This window comes from Trifolium pratense, linkage group LG7, assembly GCF_020283565.1.
Source record: "Trifolium pratense cultivar HEN17-A07 linkage group LG7, ARS_RC_1.1, whole genome shotgun sequence".
NCBI classification, from domain to species: domain Eukaryota; kingdom Viridiplantae; phylum Streptophyta; class Magnoliopsida; order Fabales; family Fabaceae; genus Trifolium; species Trifolium pratense.
This window is the reverse complement of record NC_060065.1, coordinates 30,264,415-30,289,576: the sequence shown is the minus strand read 5'-3', so window position 1 is coordinate 30,289,576 and position 25,162 is coordinate 30,264,415. Positions and strand designations below refer to the sequence as shown.

General features: G+C 29.8%; 2 protein-coding genes across 2 annotated transcripts; both read right to left on the bottom strand.

Moving 5' to 3' along the window:
- Window positions 1–2,595: 2,595 nt before the first annotated feature.
- On the bottom strand, window positions 2,596–10,531 carry LOC123895692 (ent-kaurenoic acid oxidase 1-like). Its single transcript, XM_045946168.1, has 8 exons — window positions 10,150–10,531; window positions 5,380–5,857; window positions 4,651–4,920; window positions 4,251–4,340; window positions 4,078–4,156; window positions 3,769–3,875; window positions 3,551–3,669; window positions 2,596–2,881 (listed from the first exon to the last, which is right to left on the bottom strand). Exons 1-8 carry the CDS (start codon window positions 10,371–10,373, stop codon window positions 2,782–2,784), a joined length of 1,467 nt encoding a protein of 488 aa, XP_045802124.1. The 5' UTR covers window positions 10,374–10,531; the 3' UTR covers window positions 2,596–2,781.
- A 2,495-nt stretch (window positions 10,532–13,026) lies between these two features.
- Window positions 13,027–22,137, bottom strand: LOC123895690 (ent-kaurenoic acid oxidase 2-like). The gene is made up of 8 exons (XM_045946166.1): window positions 21,441–22,137; window positions 15,528–16,005; window positions 14,586–14,849; window positions 14,313–14,402; window positions 14,135–14,213; window positions 13,865–13,971; window positions 13,633–13,751; window positions 13,027–13,321 (listed from the first exon to the last, which is right to left on the bottom strand). Exons 1-8 carry the CDS (start codon window positions 21,677–21,679, stop codon window positions 13,216–13,218), a joined length of 1,482 nt encoding a protein of 493 aa, XP_045802122.1. The 5' UTR covers window positions 21,680–22,137; the 3' UTR covers window positions 13,027–13,215.
- Window positions 22,138–25,162: the final 3,025 nt, after the last annotated feature.

Here is a 25,162-nt window from a genome sequence, read left to right as displayed (position 1 = left end):
TTTGAAAAAATTGGGGGAAAATATTCAGTACATTTCCTACCAAATTTTTGTAGGAAATGTCATGGAAAAACGAAACACCAATTATCAGCAAAGACGCGCTAACCCAAAATTTCAAATTTTTACGTTTCCTACAAACGTTTCGTAGGAAATGTCATGGAGGGAATTCCAAAAATTTGAATTTCAGATTTTTCTCTATATATAACACTATCTTCTACACATTTTTTTTCATTCTACACATTTTTTTTCATTCTTTCAAGTTTCAACCTTCATTCTTTTCATTTAATCTTTCCCACTTCACTTTCTTCTTTTATTCTTTCAACATATTCTTCTTTCCCACTTCAATTTTTTTTCTTCAACATATTTATTAACTCTTTCTCTTTATATTTTCTTTCAATACATTCAACTTTTTTCTTTTAACACTTTCATACAAACATCTTAAAAACTTCTATTTTAACATTCATTCTTTATTTTCTTCAACACATTCAATGTTTTTTCTTTCAACATTTATTCAAACACATTAATTATCTTTCTCTCATCATTCTATTTTCTTTCTTCTTACATTTTTTTTCATCATTCTATTTTCTATGTTTTGTTCATTTTTTCTTTCATCATTTTATTTTATTTCTTCTTATATTTTTTTTCATCATTCTTTTTTCTTTTCTTTCTAAATTTTTTCTTTCATCATTCTATTTTCTTTCATCCTACATTTTTTTTTATTCTTCAATTCTACCACCTCAAAAATATTTTCTATTTATCACTTTGAACTCAACATAAATTTCTCACTAAATGTTTTTAGTTCTCTTTCAATTTTTCTTAATGTATATTTTGTTTTAGTGAAAATTTAAATTGTTTTACGTAAATTTCAAATATTTTGGTTGAAATTTAAAAAAGTTTAGCACAAAATTGCAAATTTCAAAATTTTGGGCGCAATTTTGAATTTTTTGTTTTTTTTTTCCGCATAATTCAAATTTTCAATTTCTGAAAATTTGAATTTTTTTTTAATATTTTTTTTACATTTCCTACGAAATATTCGTCGGAAATGTATTTTGGCGGAAAATTTAAATTTTGGATTTGGCGCACTATTTCAAAAATTACATTTTCATTTAAATTATTTTTAATTAAAATATAGATGCTGAAAATATCTATTTTAATTTTTTTTTAATATGAAATACAGTTCCAACAAAATATTCGTAGGAAATGTCCTGTCAAAAGCCGCAACTTTGACTTCTGTATTTCCTACCAATGTTTCGTAGGAAATGTTCTGACACACGTTTCCTACAAATGTTCGTCGGAAATGTCGTATGAATAACACATGTTTTTCCTACAAAGGTGCTCGTCGGAAATGTCGTCGGAAATGTAATATTTCCTACGAAATTGTGCTCATTTCCTACAAGATTTTGGGTAGGAAATACAAAGAATTCTTGTAGTGAATCAAGTCTGGTACAAGAGAGCCACCAAAACAAAGTAAAGAGACCCTTCATAATTCAAATGCTTTAGCACAGCACTAACAGAGGTCCTAATCTGTCCAGTACAATTAAATGGCCACCAATACTACAAGTAAATATGCATCCCCTTACAACAAAGACAAAAGTGCAATTTATCCTAATTATAACTATATTGTGATAGAAGACAAAGAAAAAAAATCATAACAATCGTATCATTAAAAGTATGTGACATTTATCATAAGTGACGGTGGTGTTGCATGGATCGAATACAAGGTCAATCGATGATGATCAAAGTAGCCATGATCAACCAATCGTTAGTTGATTCAGTGGTGATTGATGTTGAACTTTGTAGGGATGATCAAGGTTTGATTCCCTGTAATTACGATTGGGATGAGGCTGAAACCACTTGATTCCAAAGTTGATCCCCAAATTAGATTAAACTTGTTGTGGTGACAGTAAAATAAAATAAAATACAAGTAGCCATGATCAAATTTTAGGTTCAAAGGTTGTAGGTGGTGGTAACACACGCACACATAGATAGAAAATTAATATATTTGTCAGAAACATGTGCGGCAAGTGCGACGGCATCGGGCCTCAAAATTTTGAGGGCCTCAACTCAAAATTTTGATGTCCTATAATATTATAATATTACTTCTATATTATTTATACCCATAAAATATCAGATGTATATTAATAGGTTAAATTTTAGGTCCTAAAATAATAGTTATATATTATTAATGTTCATAAAATATCATATGAGTATCAATAGATTAGTTATCTATACTCGGAAATATAATTCTAGTCCATTTTAATCTTTGCATAAAATTTAATCTTAGATTAAGATGTTCCTTTTTGACGTTATATACAAAGATAATTATTTTGTATTTCTTGTTCTATTTAATTTAATGCAATTGGTTTAATATTGATAATTTATATGATTACAAGAATAAAAATGATTTTTTTTTATATTATATACAATTTAAATCGATAATTTTTTTAAAAAAAAAAAAATTTATTAAGGAACCACTTTTAAATTTTGCACAGAGTCTCCTAAAACTCTGAGACGCCCCTGATATTTGTATCAAAATACTAGTAGATGAAAAACAAATTCCTAATAGAAATTTTATTCAAGCATTTGGATAAACCACTAGTTATCAGATTCATTTTTTTTTTAATAAAACTAAGGTATGCTAAAGCATCAACCATATACAAAAAGAAAGATACAATAGAAGTGTTGATACATGAAACTTTTACAATTTTTATTTTATTTTTGTCTTTGTGATGATATTATTATTAATTGATGTAAATTATTCAATGTGTCTTTTGTTTCTTAGGATCACATAGCTGAACATTTCTTGATCCTTGCCAAGCAATTGTCCATTGGTCTTGTATGTGGTAAGAATCGCACAGGAGATTTTGGGTTAAGTTGTTCCATCCTGTAGATGCAAGACATGACATTAATAGTAGTGTTGTATATTTATAAACAAACGATATTATATTATGATAATTTTAAAAGAGCGATGTTTTTTAACATTCAAATGTTAAAGGTCGAATACAGTTCATAGATTTTCAGATGTTATTGAAATGTAGAATTTCTTTAATAATAGGGTTAATAGGTATTTACCTATGTTAGCGAGTTTTTGTTTACCACCCCAATAATGTTAAGATTCTGTCATTTTAGCCCCTCATTGAATATGTTGACTTAAGATTATGTTATTTTGCCCTGTAATGTTCGCGAATTTTGACTAAGCATGTCACGTCGTCACTTTTAGGAAATCTTAAGACAACATATTCCATGAGGAGCAAAAAGGATAAAATCTTAATATTATAGGGGGTAATTAAAAAAAATTGCAGAGGGGTAAAACAAAACTCGCTAACAGGGGTAAAGACCTATTAACCCTCAATAATATGTTGTGTATGAAAAATATATGTGAGTAGCTAAAAGAGGGAGAAAATAGTCTCATGAGCTTAATTCAATTGGTAGGAACATTGCATTATGTATGCAAGGGGCCAGGGTTCGAACCTCGGTCATCCCACTTATCCACCTTAACGGTGAAATTTCTAGTTACTGGACTACTTAAAAAAATAAAAAATAAAATATTTACTCATAATTGAGGAGAAAATGGTGAAGAAAAACAGAGATTTCCAGTTTAGCAAGATCATTTCCGGGGCACAATCTAGTTCCTCCTCCAAATGGAAGGAATTCTCCTGCTTTGTGCACCTCCTAAAAATCAACGTCAACCAAATTTACAATTATATGGAATTGATAACATATTTGTTGAATTCAAATAAGTAATATAAAAACTAAATGAATGTGTCTTACATTCCATCTATCAGGATTGAACTCTTTTGGATTAGGATAAATTTCATTATCAAGGTGAACTGATCTGAACCAAACTAGAGCTTTCCAACCTTTTGGAATGAGGTAACCTGTAATATCATACGAGTTTCATCAAATTTATTTTCAATGTAGAGGTCGATTTTTAATTTAGTGAAATCTATTTGAATTTTATGTTTTTTTTAAAGCTTGTAATTATTGTAGCTCCCCGAAAGATTGACGAAGACCTGCGCTAATAAGACAAAGAAGTGAAAAAAATTGAATAAAGTGTATGTAATGAAAGTGTATACTAACCATTAATATTGACATCAGATTTTGCCTCTCTAAAGACCATTAGAGAAAATGTGATCAATCTCATTGTTTCATCAATCACCTATGCAATTATAGGCACATTAAAATAGATGTCATCACAAAAACATCAACTAGAAGTTTAAAGTAACCTTAAATCAACAACCTACAATCCCTACCTTAGAAAGATACTCCATTTGTCTAACTTCCTCAAGCTTCAACCCTTTTTGTGTTGGAGGCCTTCTTCTTAGGATTTCCTCTTGTTCTTCCTATTAAAAATATATTATAAAAAAATCAAAGTTAAGGCCTTCTTCTTAGGATTTCCTCTTGTTCTTCCTATTAAAAATATATTATAAAAAAATCAAAGTTAAGCGGCAAAACATGTGCGAGTCATCTTAGAATTTTCTCTTTTACTTTTGAATTAATAATTATCTTCATATTAAATGATCCGTGCAATTGCACATATCTTTTACAAGTTTAAAGTAAGGTTAAAAATGCATATGATTATCGTCCATTAACAATTGTAAAAATTGAAAATGCTGTTATAAAGCACTAATAAGAGGCTAATAATTTTGGTACCTTAGCCTTTCTGAAAAATTCTTGATGCCCTTGTAGGAAATAAGTAGCCCACATGGTGATATGCCCTGAAGATTCATGACCAGCATTTAAGTACATCAACATAATATCAATAATTTCATCATCACCCAATTTTCTTCCATTTTCATCTACAACATCTACCAAAGAATCCATCATATCTTTGGCTTTTTGGATAGGTAATAATTTTTCCTTCCTTTCATTTCTTCTCTTGTCCACAATTGATTGAAATATAGCCACTAGGTTTTTCCTAGCCTATAAAAAAAAGTAATGTATAGGAAATTACATTTTAAAAACAATTTAAAGATTTTCCCAAGCAATATTATAGAAACACAAAGAAGTATCACATCAACTAAGCTTTATGTTGATAAATAGCTTAATTAAACGTTTTTAGAATAAACACTTCTCATATAAGTGTTTATTTATAAGCTAAATTCATATAAATTATAACAAAGGACAAAAACTAAACTCATATATTATAAGCTCTTATCATCATAATGTATAATTTATCTTCTATAAGAAAAGATAAAATAAATTCAAACTATTTATTGTATAAGCTATAATTAAGTTATTTTCCAAAAGTTCTCCTAATGTGTCTCAAAAGGTGCTTTATGTCATTGATAAACTCAAATGAATAAATCCAAAGAGCTCTGAAACTAATAATTATCACTTAATTAAAGTTAAAAAGAGAGTAAATTGATGAAGAAAAGTTACCTTCAATGCATCATAGAAAGCAAATCCAGGAAAATTAATTCTCATGGCTCTAACACCAAGATTAAGCACTGTATATTCTCTTTCCAAAGCTTCCATTACAGAATCACTTTCTGAACCAAGGAAAATATGCACAATAATTTTAAAAGTAAGTTTTCTCATTTGAGTTAAGAACTCAATTTCACCCATATGAGTCCATTTCTCCAATGAAGTAATCACATTTTCTTCGATATATTTCAAGTAAACTGAAAGTGTTTCGTAGCCATTGATTGAAGACGATGTTAAACGCCTAAGTCGTCTATGTTCTTCAAATGACATTTTGATGAATGATTTTTCTCCGATTAATTCAACCGTTGATTGTGGCCAACCAGGTTCGAATTTTTCATCATCTGTTAGAACTCTTTTGCATGCTTCTGGTGTTGTCACAATTACACTTGGATTTCCAAACATGAATACCTTGTATATACCTGTTTTTCCAAACCTGTTGCATAATTTTTTATAGTAGTTAAAATTAATGTTAGTGAATTGCATCATTCATATGGAACCATAATTTTTTAACCTTGTGAATTTCACCTACTATAGTGTTGTATTAGAATAAAAAATCCTTTAATTTTTTAATAATAAATTTAAGTTAAAATTAATTAATTCTCGTATCAGCTTTGCGACAAAAGATTATCTCATCTAAAAATTAAAATAGTAAATGGTTCGTGTTAAAAAGTCTCACATCAGGATGTGAGTTGACCTGAATAAAGGTTTATAAACCAGAGACAATTCTCACCTTACAAGCCGATTTTGTAGAGATGGGTTAGGCTCTACATCCAATTCTTTTTTTTTTTGGCTTTCGCACCAGTTTCCGACCCACCAAAGGTGGGCGACTAATCTAGCTCGTGCGTAGAGGCATGCGCACTGGCCAGGCGTTGTTCCCTCTAGGAATCGAACCCGGTATTCCCCGGGTGCGTCCTTGGAAGGAGCTCCTTGCCACTGGCTCTACATGCAATTCTAAGATGGTTGAATTATTTCCTAAAATGGTCTAATCTGATTATATTCAATCCAATCAATCTGATTAGGTAATTGAATCGGTTCATTTAATTTTATTGATTTTTGACAGTAAAAGGCTTATCTCATTTCATTCATAATAATATCGTAAATACATGTAGGAATATCGATAAAATTATGGAAACTAGCTAACGATGTAGCCGCCCCGGCAAGCCTATGAGCAACTTCATTTGCTTGTCTCCGGATGAACTTAACATGAGAGTTCACAAGAGTAGAAGCTTATTTGTATAATATCAAATAACATAAACATATTCCACTACTACAATGTTGTGGACCATCTTAATCAACAGATTCCCACCAAGTTGGAGTATGTGTTGAGAAAAAATGGAGAAAAAAAAAAATGCTTGCATGCAAACTTTACATAAAAATATTGGTGACTGTAATAAATATTTTAAAAATAAATAACTAAAATTCAATTTATTCCCAAAACTATAAAATCATAAATAAATAAATAATGGTAGGGAAATATGATGGAGAATTAGCTTTTATATCACATCTTAGAAGAAAACTTGTGTGTTTTGTGACATAATATCTTGTTAATACTCTACCAAAAAAAAAATTATCATGTTCATAGTAAAGAGGATTGTACTAAGAATCCCACTTTTGGCCCCCCAACATACTTGCGTATTTCCTGATATTTCGAATTTGCCTCTCTGCTACTTAGAAAACGAGTGCGTAAATAGCAAAAATAGAGGGAAAAGTTCGCTTTCTAGAATGCAAACCGCAGCTGAGCCTAGATGGCAAACTGCAGCTGGGTTCACTTTCTTATCCTAATTACCTTTTGACAAAAGAGGCCATGAAAGAAGAAAATTGCTTTTTAGATATACAATGCCCTACGATAAAAAAAAATGCGGGAATGCTGCGACCCGTGCTTAAGCACGTGTATTATACTAGTTTAAAATAAAGTGATTGCTACGGTGGACCACTTTTGTAAGTAGTTTATTGTGGATTAGTGCTTCAAATTATCAGAAATTCAAACGATTGTTGACAATATTATTTAAAAGTAAGAATTATAACTCTTGTCTTTACCGTTAAAATAGTGACAGATTGACGTAAGTTCAATATAAGTTACATTTTTATTTTTATTTTAGTTTTCAAAAAGTATTTTTATTTTTATTTTAGTTTTCAAAAACTTACATTTTTTTTTATAAAAATGAAAATTACTATTAATTTATAATTCCAAACAACGTCGTATATATATTGTAGTTAAAATTTTAAATATTATTATTAAACATTGATCCACAATTGAACATTTGTATATTAAATTTTATCTTGAGGGTATGTTTGATTCAACGGAGTGGAGGGATGAGATTTTAATGGAAGGGAGGGAAGGTGATAGAAGACGAGATATTTTAATTACTTATATATGTTTAGTTCAAAAGAGGGAAGAGGAAGAGAGAGATTTTAATCACATACTCCGTATATGTTTTAGTTCACAAAAAGAAAGGAGAGATTTTGATACTAATTTACTTCTTTATCTTTATAATTTTACAAAAGTCTCGTTATTTTAAAAATATTCACATAATAAACATGAAAACTCCACAAATTATTATAGAGACCATAGTTCGAACTCTGGTATTCCTACTTATGCATCTTAAAAGATGAAAAAAAAAACTCCACAAATACAGTAAATAAGCATGAAAATTCAGTAAATACAGAAACTCCACAAATAATCAAACACAGAATTTAAACAAAATATTTAGTATTCCAAAATATTAGAGCAAATCCAAAATAGTCTAGTACAAGATAAGGTCCAAACAAACCTCCCCTACAAAAACCTCCAGCAAACACACCATAAAATAAGTAAGTCAACCACCACCTATTTTGACATCCCCATTTACTTTTATATTTTATATAGCCATCTTAATCAATAGAGTCATTAAAAAAGTCTTTTAGTCTACTAGGCCGACCTATTTAAGTTAATATGAATTATAACACAACAATTTAAATCAACTAATTCTTTCTGTTTATTATAAAATTAACTTCGTTGAAACCAACTTCTGAACGCGCCGAAGGCGCGTGCAACGGGCCGAAGACTCCTTGCGACCTAATGCCCCGACGCAATATAACGCGCCGAAGGCGCGTCCCGTGCGTACGCACGGGTATGTACCTAGTAGTCTAGTACAAGATAAGGTCCAAACAAACCTCCCCTATAAAAACCTCCACCAAACACACCATAAAATAAGTAAGTCAACCACCACCTATTTTGACATCCCCATTTACTTTTATATTTTATATAGCCATCTTAATCAATAGAGTCATTAAAAAAGTCTTTTAGTCTACTAAGCCGACCTATTTAAGTTAATATGAATTATAACACAACAATTTAAATCAACTAATTCTTTCTGTTTATTATAAAATTAACTTCGTTGAAACCAACTTCTTAACGCGCCGAAGGCGCGTGCAACGGGCCGAAGACTCCTTGCGACCTAACGCCCCGACGCAATATAACGCGCCGAAGGCGCGTCCCGTGTGTACGCACGGGTATGTACCTAGTAGTCTAGTACAAGATAAGGTCCAAACAAACCTCCCCTATAAAAACCTCCACCAAACACACCATAAAATAAGTAAGTCAACCACCACCTATTTTGACATCCCCATTTACTTTTATATTTTATATAGCCATCTTAATCAATATAGTCATTAAAAAAGTCTTTTAGTCTATTAGGCCGACCTATTTAAGTTAATATGAATTATAACACAACAATTTAAATCAACTAATTCTTTCTGTTTATTATAAAATTAACTTCGTTGAAACCAACTTCTTAACGCGCCGAAGGCGCGTGCAACGGGCCGAAGACTCCTTACGACCTAACGCCCCGACGAAATATAACGCGCCGAAGGCGCGTCCCGTGCGTACGCACGGGTATGTACCTAGTAGTCTAGTACAAGATAAGGTCCAAACAAACCTCCCCTATAAAAACCTCCACCAAACACACCATAAAATAAGTAAGTCAACCACCACCTATTTTGACATCCCGATTTACTTTTATATTTTATATAGCCATCTTAATCAATAGAGTTATGGACTCGTCCAATTGCCACAAAAATAAAAGCCTTGCATGAAAACTCTAAATAAAAATATTGTTGATTGTAACAAATATTTTAAAAATAAATCAGTAAAATTAAATATTTTGACAAAAATGTAAAACCATTAAAGTTAGTTTGGTATGAAAATGCTAGAGAATTTGTTGGCCAAAATGGTGGATTCTATGCCACATCTTAGAAGAAAACTTGTGTGTTGTGACAAAAGAAGATGCTACAAAATTTACACAATTGATATATATTATTTTTTAATATAATTTTTTTACCACAATTAGTGATTTTTTTCTTTTTTTATAAATGTTGTCAATGAATATCGAACCTATGACTTCATGCATACTACCCAAATCCCTCACCAGTAGACCAAACTTAATGGCTTTACCAGTGATGATGAATCTTTATCGGAGAACCTATAAAGCATATAAGACAAGTTCTTCTCTCTCAACCGAATTTTTTACGCAGTAATCAAGAATGAAACCTCTGATCATCTATTTAAGGAATCAATGATCTTTACCACTTGGAACAATTCACTGTTGGTGAAATTTACACAATAATACTATCATACTATTTTCATGTTCATATTGAGATAAATAAAATTAATTGGTAAAAACTAGCTTGTTAATTAAATGATAAAAAGCTAAATAAAGAGGATGGTATTAACTAATTACTACGTACCTTTTAACAAAAGAGGCCATGAAAGAATCTGGATCATTGGACTTGAATGCTCTAAGGAAAGACCACATATTTCCAATTAAGGGCCAGCCCATGTCACCTGGTGGCAAAGTGTATTGTTTTCTACCAAGTTTTGCTTCATAGAGCAACCAATTCACATTCTTGAGTAGAGCTCTTAGGACCAAAAGAGCACCAATAATGGCACCAAATGTCAATATAGGACCCATCTCTATACACTCAAACTTTCTTGCTCTCTATTTATATGCAAAGTTCAAGAATTGAATATATTGAACTCTATGTACTCAACACACTGTTGCTATCAATTTATATGCAAAGTTCAAGAAAGGGGAAAGACATGGAGAAATATTAACTATGGAGGAATCTTAAATGTATTTCAAAATTATAGAATCTTAAATATTTTGTCCATTGAATTTGTTCAAATTGTTTATATAGAATTTAATAAATATGCATTGATGACTAATATACATATATTAACTATGGAGGATTTTTTTTTATAAGCAATGTTATAGTTGTTAATATTACAATATTATGTTAGTTTTTTTTCTCCTTTCATAATTTTTGATTTTCAAAATAAAGTGTCAATTAATCTTGCGGTAAGTTTGGAGCTATAGTTTATAACTTTTAAATTTTTACGGTGAATTGTCAATTGATAGGACGATGGCAGTGAGTCAACGCTCTCCCAAACATATGTGGTCAATCATTTTTTTTTTGGCACAGTTTTTTTTTTTTTATCATCATAGTGTTATGTTATAATATTGTTTTCATAAATATTTGCATAAATATCTATATCTACGTAAATGTATAATATTCACAAATAATGTGTTATTTTTAAACTAATTGTTAGTTATAGCTAAAAAAATAATTAAATATTTTTTGGTCTATTAACTTAGTGGGTGAATTAAGCTTAGGGGTCAAACGTTTAGTAAATATTTGATTCTGGGCATAGTCAATGTTCATTAATATTAAAGTTCGTTGACACCAGGTGTCAAAGTTTATTTTGACACCAAATATTATCCGTTTATTTTATTTGATCCAAAGGCTAATATTTTGTTCGCTTACAATATTTATTGCATCATATCTCTTTGATTTATTTGTTTTCATTCCATTTCCTAATTTGTTTTATTGGTTTCTCTCTCTTCTCCTATGACTATATTTTGTTCTAAGTGTGATAGACAGATGAATTTTTCGGAACAAAATTATTTATTGTCCCTTTTTGTTTAATGTAACGGTTTGTAGCAAATTAAAAACTTTTTCTCTTTTGTAGATTGTCATAACAAAGATCTAAGATAACGCTTATAAAAAAAAAAAAAAAAAGATCTAAGATAACCACTCGTTTTTCATTAAAAAAGTAATAATCATCCGTTCCCTTTAATTTGTTAATATTATGCTTACATGTTGATCTTCCTTGCATTTCTTTTATGCGCAAAAAATTTTGAAAAAAATACCCAATTTTGAAAAAATATATTTCAACAACATGAGAAAGATCCAACGAGATAATTCAAAATACCCAATTCTAGCAAACACACAATATTCCCAAATATTTGGGAACTCGGCAGCGGAATAACAACATACAATCTAAAGAGGATCGAAACAAGCTCTGATACCATGTTAACAATATAGATATACACATACGAAAAGAGAAAGATGGCTACTATTTCAATAGAATATCATTGCATTAGCTTAACATTACAAAAATGTTACTAAAGAATATATAATAAAACATAATGGACTCTAAACTAACAGACCTAATAACATAAACTATTATTTTATTATCTAATAGAAAGTATTGAAACTTTTTATCATTGGAACAAATTTGCCTAGCATGCTTAAGTGTGATCGACACTTATCTGGAATATCATATAGGCCAACAAGAACATTCATTTTGATTGGGGCATTAGCATATGGTATTTGGTTTTGCTTAACTTTGCAAATGAGTTGCATTTTAAACTTTGTGTACATATTGATTTTTATACGAGCATCGAAATGAGATAATAATGATATTGATAATAATGATTTATTTTAAATGATTTATTTAAATTTTTGCTTCATATTTTCAACCCCAATCTAATATTGAAAAAAATTAATTCATCAATTAATAATCAGCAATGGCCAATGGCTGAGGTGCGACACGGCCTACCCCCACCCCCAAAAAATAATTTTTTTATAGGTATGGAGTATTATTTTAATGTATTATTAATGACTTTAAGTTATTCGGTATATATATTAGTACAAATATTAATGTAAATATTAGTTTAAAGTTTATTATTGATGATTATCAGTCACTCGATGTACATATTAGTCATAAGCTATAAACTCATGATAAAATGTTACCTAGATTTTTTTTTAATAAGAACTTATAAGTTATAAGCCATAATTTTTTTAGTGGACCACCCAGTTAATTTTTCCTGGTTCCACCACTGCCTATTAGATTGTAAACAAATCATGAATTATAAGATTTTGTAAAAAAAATTCACCAATTATAAATTCAAAATAATTTATAATAAAGGAAGATTCATATTAAATATATTTTTCTCAATATTCTTTGGATTATGCTATACATCTATTGATTTTGATCCCCAAACCCATTTTTTATGGCATTGAAAATCGCAAAATATTTTAAAAATAATTTAAGACTCTAAAACCATTTTCGTTGTTTGGTATAGGATTTTTAACAAACAAAACAAAAGTTATTTTTTTAGAAAATTATGAAATAATTATTTATAGAAGATTTTTAGAAGAAAAAAAAGTAAACAAGATAATTTTTCTTTAGAAAATTATGAAATAATTATTTATAGATAACCATAATACTGGCACAAAAAAAAGATAACCATAATACTAGCTACTGCTAAAAGGGTAGTATGAGGATTTGTAATTATAATTATTTCTTATATGTATAAGCTATGAAACTTCCTAAACTTTTTTTTTTCCAACTATGATAACTTAGCTGAAAGTAGCTTTTGAGATTTGTGGATTTATCAAAAGGCAAACATGAAAACAATGTTCACAATACAAAGAACCATATTCATATTTTGAGCTTTCTCTTCCATTTCAAGTTTGTGTAGATGAACATTTCTTGACCCTTCCTAAGCAATTGTCCATAGGTCTTGTATGTGGTAAGTATCTAACAGGACATTTAGGATTATATTGTTCAAGCCTGTTCAATCAAGCAATAACATAATGTTAGAACAAATATTTTAAGATAGTCGCTCTTCGTCCCTTTAAATTGATCAGAATCCCGCCATTTTCTCCATCTACTGGGAGATATCTCCTGGCAGTATAAATTTTGCCGAAAAATATCTTTCGGTAGAATCTTTTCTAGTGTGAGCTATTCATAGTGGGGGAAGAGCAACCATCATAGTTTAATTATTATTTTTAATGAATTAAAAAAATGTTGAAGATGGTTATATATTAATTAATTAATTAATTAATTAATTAATTAATAATACTAATACAAACATTACTCACTTGTAATTTAGAATAAAATGATGAAGAAAAACTGCTATTTCCATTTTGGCAAGATCATTGCCAGGACACAATCTTGTTCCAATTCCGAAGGGAAGGAATTCCCCTGCTTTGTATTCTTTCTGCAAATAAGCATTACCAAATTATAGCTTAAAAAGTGCATAAGTATATGGAATAAGAAAACAAATGTATTCATTAATCCAAGTCAATAATAAAATTAACTTTTGCAACTTACATTCCATCTATTAGGATTAAATTCCTTTGGATTAGGATATATTTCAGGATCAAGGTGAACTGATCTGAACCATGTAAGCACTTTCCAACCTTTCGGAATGGTGTAACCTACACACGTGGTAAAAAATATACAAACGCCGTAAACACAATGACAAAACAAAAAAGAGCAAACAGACAGGCACGGCTGCCCGCTAGTGCCACATATAGAGAGATGCATTAAAGTTTTAAATTTGACATTAACAAAAAAAAAATGATGAACATAGACTATAACCGTTAATCATGACATCAGATTTCGCCTCTCGAAATACCACCAACGAGAATGTTATTACGCGCATTGTTTCATCAATCACCTATGAAAGGTAGAAAAAAGAAAATGAAAAACTATCATATAATAACATACTAATATTTGATTCCATGAAAAAATTCCTAAGATCAACAAATATATATACCTTATAAAGAAAATCCATGCTGCGAATTTCCTTAAGTGTCAACCCTTTTTGTGTTGGAGGCCTCTTCTTTATTATTTCTTCTTGTTCTTCCTATTCAAGGATTAAAATCACATCAAGTCATAATAATTAAATTTTGGAATTACACACTCTACGAAACACGGACACATATACGAACATAATAAAAACACGAACGCATAGAATTTTAAAACATTTTCATTAGTAATTGTAAATTTAGATGAACAATAATAACAAAATAATTTGATTAATATATACCTTGGCCTTTTGAAGATATTCTGGATGCTTTTGTAAAAAATAGGTAGCCCACATTGTAATATGCCCTGAAGACTCATGACCAGCATTCAAGTACATTAACATTATATCAATGATAGCTTCATCACTTAACTTTCTTCCAATATCATCTTCAACATCTATAAGAGAATCCATCATATCTTTGGCTTTGTTTTTTGAATATATCTTCCTTATGTTTCTTCTATCATCCACAATTGATTGAAATATGGCAACTAGATTTTTCCTAGCCTGAAATGAAATAAAACTATGAGATAAATAGGTGGAAAAATTCTTTCAATCTATCTTATAACATTGTTAATCTTAGTTGTTTTCAAGATATTTTAACATTTACTTGTAGATGAATGAAACACATGCTAGGGGAGTTCAAAAAAACCAAAAAACCGAACCAAACTGCAGAATTGTGAGTAACCGTCCACAAACTTAATTGAACTAGTTTCGATTCGGTTCAATTAAATTTGTACAAAAAGAAGGTATGAAAATTTTGCATCCTATGAGAATTACCTTATAATTTCTTTCTTTTTTGTCAAATAATCTAGTCTAGTGGCTAGATTAACATTATGTGTGGAGAAATGGAAGATTCAGAGTTTGAACCTCGACTCTTTCAATAATGTTTTTAGTAGCTACCAACTGAACTACCCTTACATTGCCTTAATTTCCTTCTATATATTATCTATGATTTTAAAAACTTGTCAAAAAAAAATCTATGATTTAAAACTTTGCATAAACCACAATCCATGTGTTCACAATCAAACAAGTAAAGAATAAGATTATCAATAACTTTTTCCACAAGCAAGAAAATTACAACTATGCATTCCATTCAAATTAGAATTTAGAAGCAATTAAATGCCAATAAAACATTCCATTATCTTTTTTCACATACTTTATGTTAAAGAGAGTAAAGTTTACCTTGAGTGCTTTATGGTATGCAAATCCAGGAACATTTATTTGCATAGCTCTAACTCCATGATTAAGTATTGTGTATTCTTTTTCCAAAGCATCCATAACAGGTTCACTTTCTGAACTAAGGAAAATATGCATAATAATTTTAAAAGTAAGCTTCCGAATTTCGGTCAAGAACTCAATTTGTCCCATGTTGGACCATTTCTCTAACGAACTTATAACATTTTCTTCGATATATGTCAAGTACAAAGACAATGCTTCCATGCCATTGATCGAAGATGAAGTTAAACGTCGAAGCCGCTTATGTTCTTCGTAAGCCATTGCAATGAATGAGTTCTTTCCAATGAGCTCGATCGTAGATTGAGGCCAACCAGTTGTAAATTTTTCATCATCTGTTAGAACTCTTTTGCATGCTTCTGGTGTTGTCACAATTACACTTGGATTTCCAAACATTAAGGCTTTGTATATTCCACTACTTCCATATCTACATAGTTTGTTCAATGAAATGTTAATATTAGTGAAACTTCATAGTTCACAAACTATTGAATGTCAAAATACTACATAAAATAAAAAAATTACAATTATGTAAATCACATTCATAATGTTTGAAATATTTATCATGTGACCAATTGGAGTTGGTATAGCATAAGGAGTTAGACTACTCCTTAAACATGAGGAACCAAGATTCAAAAACCCCTTTTTGAAAATGTATTCACGTATCTGACACGTCTCGAATATGATTATCTTAATTAAGTGAAGGAAACCTATGAGAAACTAAATTTTGTTTTTTATCGTATGTATTTTCAACTATAAATAATTTATTGAAGATATACTTTGATCAAAATAAATAAATGGGTAAATAGTGTTATACCCCCTGCAAAATAGGCGAATTTTGCGTTACCCCCTACAAAATATTTTGTTGAGATTACCCCCTGCAATGTCAAGATTCCTTGCGTTACCCCCTGGCTCAACAAGTGGGCATATGACATGGAAGAATCTTGACGTGGCATGACACGTGGAAATTAATTTATTTTTTATTTATTTTTAATTGCCAACTCATTAATTAATGTGGGTTTTTAATTAAAAAAATGAAAAAAAAAGCTTAAAAGTTGTTATATTTTTATGAACTTACTTAAAAGAAAGTTTTTTTTTTTTTTTTTACTAAAAGTTGTTATTATATATAAAAAAAAAATTTCTTTTTTTTTTGACTAAAAGTTGTTATTATATATAAAAAAAAAGTTTTTTTTTTGACTAAAAGTTGTTATTATTTAGTCAAAAAATAATTTTTTTTTATATATAATAACAACTTTTAGTCAAAAAAAAAAAAAATTTAGTCAAAAAAAAAAAGAAATTTTTTTTATATATAATAACAACTTTTAGTCAAAAAAAAAAGAATTCTTTTAGTAAAAAAAAAGAAATCTTTTTTTTTATATATATAATAACAAGTTTTAGTCAAACAAAAAAAAATCTTTTTTTTATATATATAATAACAACTTTTAGTCAAAAAAAAAAAAAGAAATCTTTTTTTTTATATATAATAACAACTTTTAGTCAAAAAAAAAAAGAAATCTTTTAGTCAAAAAAAAATAAAAATCTTTTTTTTTATATATAATAACAACTTTTAGTCAAAAAAAAAAAAGAAATCTTTTAGTCAAAAAAAAAAAAAAAATCTTTTTTTTTATATATAATAACAACTTTTAATCAAACAAAAAAAAATCTTTTAGTCAAATTCATTTTTTTAATTAAAAACTCACATTAATTAATGAGTTGGCAATTAAAAATAAATAAAAAATAAATTAATTTCCACGTGTCATGCCACGTCAAGATTCTTCCATGTCATATGTCCACTTGTTGAGCCAGGGGGTAACGCAAGGAATCTTGACATTGCAGGGGTAATCTCAAAAAAATATTTTGCAGGGGGTAACGCAAAACTCGCCTATTTTGCAGGGGGTATAACACTATTTACCCTAAATAAATTTTACAAATAAAAATTATTTATATTTGTTATTCAAAAATTCAATCCCTAGTACTTTATAGGTCCATAGATTGGTTAAAATAGAATCAATTTAAAATAGATTGGTTACAATTTTTGTGCGTAAATTAGATGTTTTGGAAAGATTAATCTCTTGAATTTTATGGAATTCATATGGACAGACGGTTTTTGTGTTTTTTTTCTTTTGTTGTCAAGTAGTCTGGTCGTTAAATTATCATTTTTTAAGGTAAATGAGTGGGAGTATCAGAGTTCGAACTTCAATCCCTACATTTTTTTTTGTACATAGACGAAATGACAAGTCATTGAAAACTCACACACACAAAATGAAGGAACCAAGTTTCGAACCCCGATCATGACGTCCAAATAGCAATTTTGAGTTCTGCCAGTTGACTTAAGGTTTGTGAACTCCCTACATATTATATATAATATTTCTTTTTTTTTTTTTTTTTTTTGGTACATATATATAATATTTCTATATCAACTGAGTTATGTTTACGGAAATTGTATTTTTGATGTCCTGTCCCTTGTTTTATAGTATCATATCCAAACAACCTTTTTATAAAATGTCTAAAATACATTTGGAAAAACAAATAAAAGTCTCAAATTCAATAATGTTTTCATCGTATTATCCAATCACGTATATTTATCATTAAAATATTTGCTAAAATGGTGACAAATTGACTCAAGGTTTTATGCTGACATATCTGATGTGTAATCTTCTATCAAACACAATGAATTAAAAAATATTGAAACTACTCACTTAATTATGTAGTTAAATGACATAAGTGTCTCCATCATGTCCTCCATATATTTTTGATGAACTCTTTTGTCCTTCATATATCACCAATGTTTTGTTTTTTTAACCAAAAATAACTCTTTTGTTTACTCACTTTTTTTTTTTGAATGGCCGTTTGTTTTACTCAATGTATGTTCTTCTAAAATATCACGATTAAAATAAATATCTAAAAGAATATTTTACAAAGCATGCGTGACCAAAAGTAACATCAAACTTGAAATCAGATAGAAATATATTTGTCTGGTCCTAATTATTGGAAAGTTGCGTTGGACATAAACCAATATAAATTGAGCTATAATAAAGCCACAAAAACGTTTGACCCAAAAATAAAAATAAAAAAGTTAGAAGAAAAATAAAAATAAATATATATACAGTGTCATATACGGTTTCAATGATATTCAAAGAGTAAACCACTCAATTGGTCCTTTTCTTGTTCTCAAAACTAGTAAGTCCCTGACTTTTTCAATATATCAAATTAGTTTTGACTTTGCTAAGTGTTTCACGATTTGAGCCCTCAACATTCGTTTTCTAACATCATTAAATGTGTTGATATATAATGTTAAATGTCACATGGACAATGACATCACACATTGTAAATGTCAAGTAGTCAACGATCAATTTAAAGTAGTGACTATTAGAGAAAAAAGTTGATAAAGACATTGACTAATTTGATGATAAGTTGAAAATATTAATGAGTATTTGATCGAAAGTGGATGAGGACAATGGCTTATTTGACAATATGTGAAACAAATGGTCATTGAGGCACAAAATTGAAAAACATTTGACAGTTATAGAGACTAATAAGTGGTAGAGTCTAATTTGAGATATTGATCAAAAGAATAAAAAACCTATTTAAGTACGAGTTACGGAGACATAGATCAATTTGGTGGTTTATTTAAATATTCAAATAACACAACTTGATAAAGAAAGCAATGTTAACATATATAGTACTCTTAAGGTACTTGTTAGTCTTCAAAAATAGAAAGTTTGTATTAACATTATACATTTATTTATTTTGTCAAGTAATCTAATGACTAAAAATTTTATTTTAAAACTGAATAAGTATAGTGTCTGGAATTTAAACTCCAACTCCTATATACATAATGTGATGTGTCTATCATCTAGACTAATTTCACAAAAACTATATATTTATATTTATTTAAAAATCAAAAGTTATTTTATTTTTTTAGTTTACAATGAGCTGAGGATCGAACTCATGACATATAGAGTACTACCCAAATCCCTCACCACTAGACCAAATCTAGTGGCTTAAAAGTTATTTTATTTAAGATATAATTATTAATTAAAGTTTTGTCAAAAAAATTAGGCTTAATTAGTCTATTGGTCCCTTAAAGACATTTTAGATTTTACAATGGTCCTTTAAAGAAAAAAGGTCCGGATTGGTCCCTTAAAGAAAAAAAGGCCCGAATTGGTCTCTTAAAGACATATATTTTTGTCATATTGGTCCTTTCCGTTAAATTTTAACTCTAAATATAATAAAAAATTCCAATGGTTAAAATTTTAAAAATTAATAAGGTTTTTGGTGGACCACTTACACTTAATGACATCCACAATTCAGTCTATTAAAACTAACGTTTTTTTGTAAAAAATTGACGGAAAGGACCAATTGAGAAACAAATGTGTCTTTAAGGGACCAATCATGACCTTTTTTTCTGTAAGGGACCATTGTAAAACCTAAAATATCTTTAAGGGACCAAAAGACTAATTAAGCCAAAAAAATTATTAATTAAAGTATCCTTGTTCCTTAACCCTTGTTGTGAGGAATATATCAGCATCACCCGATAAAGAATTACCGCAACATGTTAGAACCTAGAGTGTAGAGTAGACCATCTTAATCATTCATAATATTATTATTAATATGCATATACAAGGCCCACATTGAAATGGACTGCACATCATCACTTACGTGTCAAGACATGATATATTATCTTCTCAAGAAAAAGGGAATGATCTTTTCAAAAGAATATATTTGCATGTTCTATTCAATCATAGTAATTTTTTCAAGTTTTTTTAATAGAGTAATTTTTTCAAGTAATTAAGTTGTATGCTACTTTTTAAAATAAAAATAATTACATCGAATAGTTTTTTTTTTAAGTTACACTCTTTGTGTACAAATAAAATAAGAAACTATATGATTTAAATAATTGAATATATATTTCCAAAATGATGTTCTAATATATATTAACCCAATTTAAGCATTCTTTGAAAAAGAATTTGTTGTAATATCTATCTAACCAACTTAAAAGTACTAATGTATTTTACATTTAAAAATTCTATTTTATCAATAAGAAGTTAATTATTAATAATTGATGGTCAGAAAGAAAGAAAGAAAGAAAGCTATTACGACGAAAGTTGGAGTAACAATGTATTATGCTGTCCACAAATTAATTTTGGCTTTTGTGGCTCATAGAAAAAAGAAAGAAAAATAAAATAAGAGAGTACTATTGTATTGTTGGAGTGAAAGAGAGAGAAGTTTAATGACAGTGAAAATGACAAACTAGTGCCTCTTGAAAGAATTGTTTGTGTTTGGATTTTTCTAAATAATTTCACACCATCCCATGAATATCTTTTACCAGTTTTGATTAAGTGCTACAAAGTATAAATATAATTAGTACTTTAACCAACATGTGAGAAAGAACAATGATTGTCTATGAAAATTTTGTAAGTTCTTATTAAGTGCTATCTATGAAAATTTTGATTTTTTTCAATAAATATGTACTAGGATATTTCTTGTTATAAATCTCTTGAAAAGTACACTATTTATGATCATATATATTTTGGGACCACTATAGCAGTTGCAGCTTTAAGGACACGCAGAGAAGCACAAATTGTCTGTCTCAAAACTGTGACCTTAAAAAGGTGAAGATTGTGAGTACTATTTTTAAGGTTATTAAGGTAACAAACAATTAAGGTTATCTATAAATCTATCTTTTCCTTTGACATCTAATTTTAGACTAACACAAAACCAACTTCAAGCTAGCTAGTACTTAACTTAGCTTATTGTTGTGTCATAAAAAAAACCATAACTTATAGCAAGTATGGATACATAGACAGATAGACAGACAAACAAACAGACAGATAGATAAAACGAGGGATGATTGCGGAGTACCTGGAGACGAAGGAGGAGATGAAGGAGTCGGGATCCTTAGACTTGAAAGCTCTAAGAAAGGACCACATATTACCAATGAAGGGCCATCCCATATCACCTGGTGGAAGAGAGTATTGCTTAACACCTAATTTGGATTCAAAAAGCCACCAATTTACATTTTTGAGAATGGATCTTATGACCAAAAGAGAAACACCAATGACCATAAGGACCATCCACATGGAACCCATCTCTAAAATCATCACTAATTTACAAGCTAGCTCACTAGCTCCACTCAATTCACTCTCTACTAAGAATTAACATGTTTCTCACTCTTTTTCTATGTATTTATAAGGAAAATGAGTGTGTGAGATTTAAGAGTGAGAGGGAAATGAATAGGAATAAAAAGAAAGGGAAAAAATAGAAGGAATTTTGACAAGTAGTGGGTGGCTAAAATTAACGTGTATTGACATTTATATGAGGCCGGCCTTGTTTTCTCAAATTTTGTATTGTCACTACCCTACCTAATTTGAGAGTGAGATAATAATTTGGATATGTGATTTTGTGCTCTATTTTGATTCTTTAAGATTTTGTTTGTGAGGTTGAATGAGAATGTTATAGAAGGGAAAAAAAATGAAGAAGAAGAAATAGAGGACTTTGGAAAATGAGAACTTTAAAGAGTTTATTTTATTTGTTACAATACAAATTCTTTTAATTTGGTGGAATTCAAAAATTATATTGTAGGGGGTTTATAAGATTTTTGAGGATTTATATGAATTTTTTAAATTCAGCGTATGTTTTTATAATATTTTAAAGATTAAATATATGTATTATTGATAAATATTTATTTTTTTATTTTTTTGACGGAAATATTTATTTATTATTCTTTATAAAAAAAAATCTCAAAAAATATAAAACAAATTCGCTATTTCTCCCTTCTTCTAAAATTATCCCCTCACATCTTTTTTTTTAACAATCATCCACTCACATCTTCTTCAAACTCACAAATAAAATTCAAGAATAAAACAAAAATTATATAGCTCGTTCTTCATGCTCTTTTAAATTGTATTAAAATAAAGTTAGTCAAAGTATAATATGTGCCTAGAATAGGGGTGTTCAAAAATACAGTTTACCGAACCAAAATTGTAATTCGAACGACATTGAACCATATTTTAAACTGAACCATTTGATATGGTTTCAAACTGAACCACTTTTTATAACCAATTATAGTTCAATTTAAAACCAGTTCCGAACTAGTTCAAATTTATGATCCACTTTTTAAATTCTTTAACAAAAATAATTTTTTTACAAGTTTTTAATCAAAATGTTTGTTATTCCAACTAAAAAGGTCATGGGTTCAACTCTCATCTATGCTAATTTTTATTTAAAATAGATAAATTTGTATAATTAATAAACATAATAATTTAAATTAATTAAATACAGCCGGCCGGAGTTCCACCAATGGCCGTAGGAGCGCTGCCGGAGCTCCGCCGGACCGACTGATGATGGATTATTCGCAAGTGTACGAATTCGCCACGTAGTAATAAAAGAATATCGATCCACAGGGATTGCGCGACTAAACAAGTATAATAGTGTCTATAAACATCATGCAATAAGAAAACATAAATTGGGGGTTTGGTTGAGTAATTTGACGGTAAGAAAAACATGTTAATTCAATAAGTGGAAAAGCGAGGTAGAATCATCGGAATCACCTAGTTTATAGCTTAATCACATGCAATCTACCATACAATATGAAATCACTCAAGTATTCGCAACTGGATCAACAATATGGTGAACCGCAATCTTTTGTCAAAATCCACCCTATTCGTTGTCGATACTCCTCCGATCTCTCGGATGAAAGCTACCTACAACGAAGGATTTGAAAACGCGTTGATCGTTCGCTACACTCTATGTTTCAATCTCTCGACCGGAAACACTCAAGTGCTTAATGCAATTCAGTTCAGAAATTAAATCAATATTCTCATACGTGACTTAAATCTAGATCCATTACAACGCTTATGAAGAATCGTAAGGCATTAAGTTTAGATTTGCATTAAACGAATACTATTACAAGAGTAAATTCATACAATATAGCAGATTGCACTTAATTAATCTACATCCTAAGCTATCCTAGATCCTACCTCCACGAGAAGTTTAGCTCTCATGTTGCTTCGTTCGCCTCCTAGCTTCAACTGCATGGCTTGAGAATCCATGCTGCTGAGGTGGTCGAAGCTATCCAATGAAATCCAGGATCCAACGGAGAGAATGCTCAGAAAATCAGAATGTAGATGAACAGTAGCAAAAATTTTGAACCCCTGCACCAGAAAATGAGATTTCTATATATAATAAACGCAACCACGCCGCGCGCCAGATCTACCACGCCGCGCGTGGTTGCAAATCTCCTGACTACGTCGCGCGTGTAACGGTTTCACGTGGCGCGTGATCAAATCTGAGGTCTCTGATCTGCAACTCTGCAACCTTTACGCCGCACGTGATAGCTCCACGCCCCCGGCGTAGTTATCTTTCCTTTCTTCACGCCGCGCGTGATTGGTGCTACGCCGCGCGTGATCAAGTCAGAGAGCAATCCAATTTTGATCAAAGCTTCCCGCCGCGCGTGATAGACATCACGCCGCGCGTGATCAAGGTGAAAAACTTGGCTCTCTGAGACCTCCATCACGCAGCGCGTGATGAGCTACGCCCCCAGCGTAGTTAAAATGATATTTTCCTGCATCATTTTCCTGCATCATTTTCCTGCTTTCTTGCAGAACAAGTAACCCTGCTTCCGAGTAGATTTCTCTTGAATTTATTGCTTAAAACCTACTAAAATGCATCTAATGTTACTCAAATAGGCATGTATTAGAGAGTGTGACGATACGTCATCACCGACACATGTCGCCGGAAACTTTGCTGGTCGCCACCGCCGGTTTGCCGTCCCCAGCCACCCTGCCACGACTTCTTCATGTAATTATTTTATTATTTAATAATTTAATTGATGTTAATGTATTTAAATAAAAAATAAAATATTTTGAAATTAAGAAAAAACTTTTAATAATAAAAATAAGTTCTTTACAAAATAAAGAGTTGTTCTTCAACAACAAAAAAAACTGATTTTTTTAAGCAAAAAATAAACTGGTTTTAATAAAAATCTGGTTTAAAACAAATTATCTGAAATTAAACTGGTTTAAAATATAAACTGGTTTTAAACCGGTTCTAAACTGAACTGAAACTGGTTTTAGAAATAAACTGGTTTTTATAAAAAAGTGGTTTCAGTTACTGAACTGAACCATATAAGTGGTTCAGTTCAGTGTATTTCATCAACCATGAACACCCCTAGCCTAGAATTAGACAATGAGTAAAAATGTCACAAGAAAACTTGAACAAACAAGCAAAATCAAGAAAATGAAGGAATCAGCCCTAAAAAGTAAAATAAAACACTCTTTCAAATCTCATATGATTTCTTTGTTAGGTTATTGATCGTCCAAATACATAAGTTATTCGATGAATTTGAAAAATAAATCTCTGCTTACACATGAGACTAAATACAAAATACCGCCAAAAATCAATAGGAGCTCCAACAAAACCTAGACACCCTTGGGGTTGAGTGCATAATCGATGAAATTTCAATGTAAACTCATAACAACATAGCCGAAAAATAAATCTTTACTTAAATAAATGTCCTTTAGAACAAATTGTTTTAAAAAAATGAGTTCTATCTTTGAAGAAACATTCATAAAACTGTTATACTT

Bases quoted from the DNA above. Each gene is read 5' to 3' on its own strand.
- LOC123895690 (XM_045946166.1), bottom strand. From the start codon at position 21,679: ATGATTTTAGAGATGGGTTCCATGTGGATGGTCCTTATGGTCATTGGT. The intron at 13,752-13,864 runs GTAAGTTGCAAA...GCTTATTTGCAG, and splicing joins TTAATCCTAATAGATGGAAT to AAAGAATACAAAGCAGGGGA. The intron at 13,322-13,632 runs GTGAGTAATGTT...TTGATTGAACAG, and splicing joins CATTTTATTCTAAATTACAA to GCTTGAACAATATAATCCTA.
- LOC123895692 (XM_045946168.1), bottom strand. From the start codon at position 10,373: ATGGGTCCTATATTGACATTTGGTGCCATTATTGGTGCTCTTTTGGTC. The intron at 3,876-4,077 runs GTTAGTATACAC...ATGATATTACAG, and splicing joins ATCTGATGTCAATATTAATG to GTTACCTCATTCCAAAAGGT. The intron at 2,882-3,550 runs GTAAATATTTTA...TTGCATCTACAG, and splicing joins CATTTTCTCCTCAATTATGA to GATGGAACAACTTAACCCAA.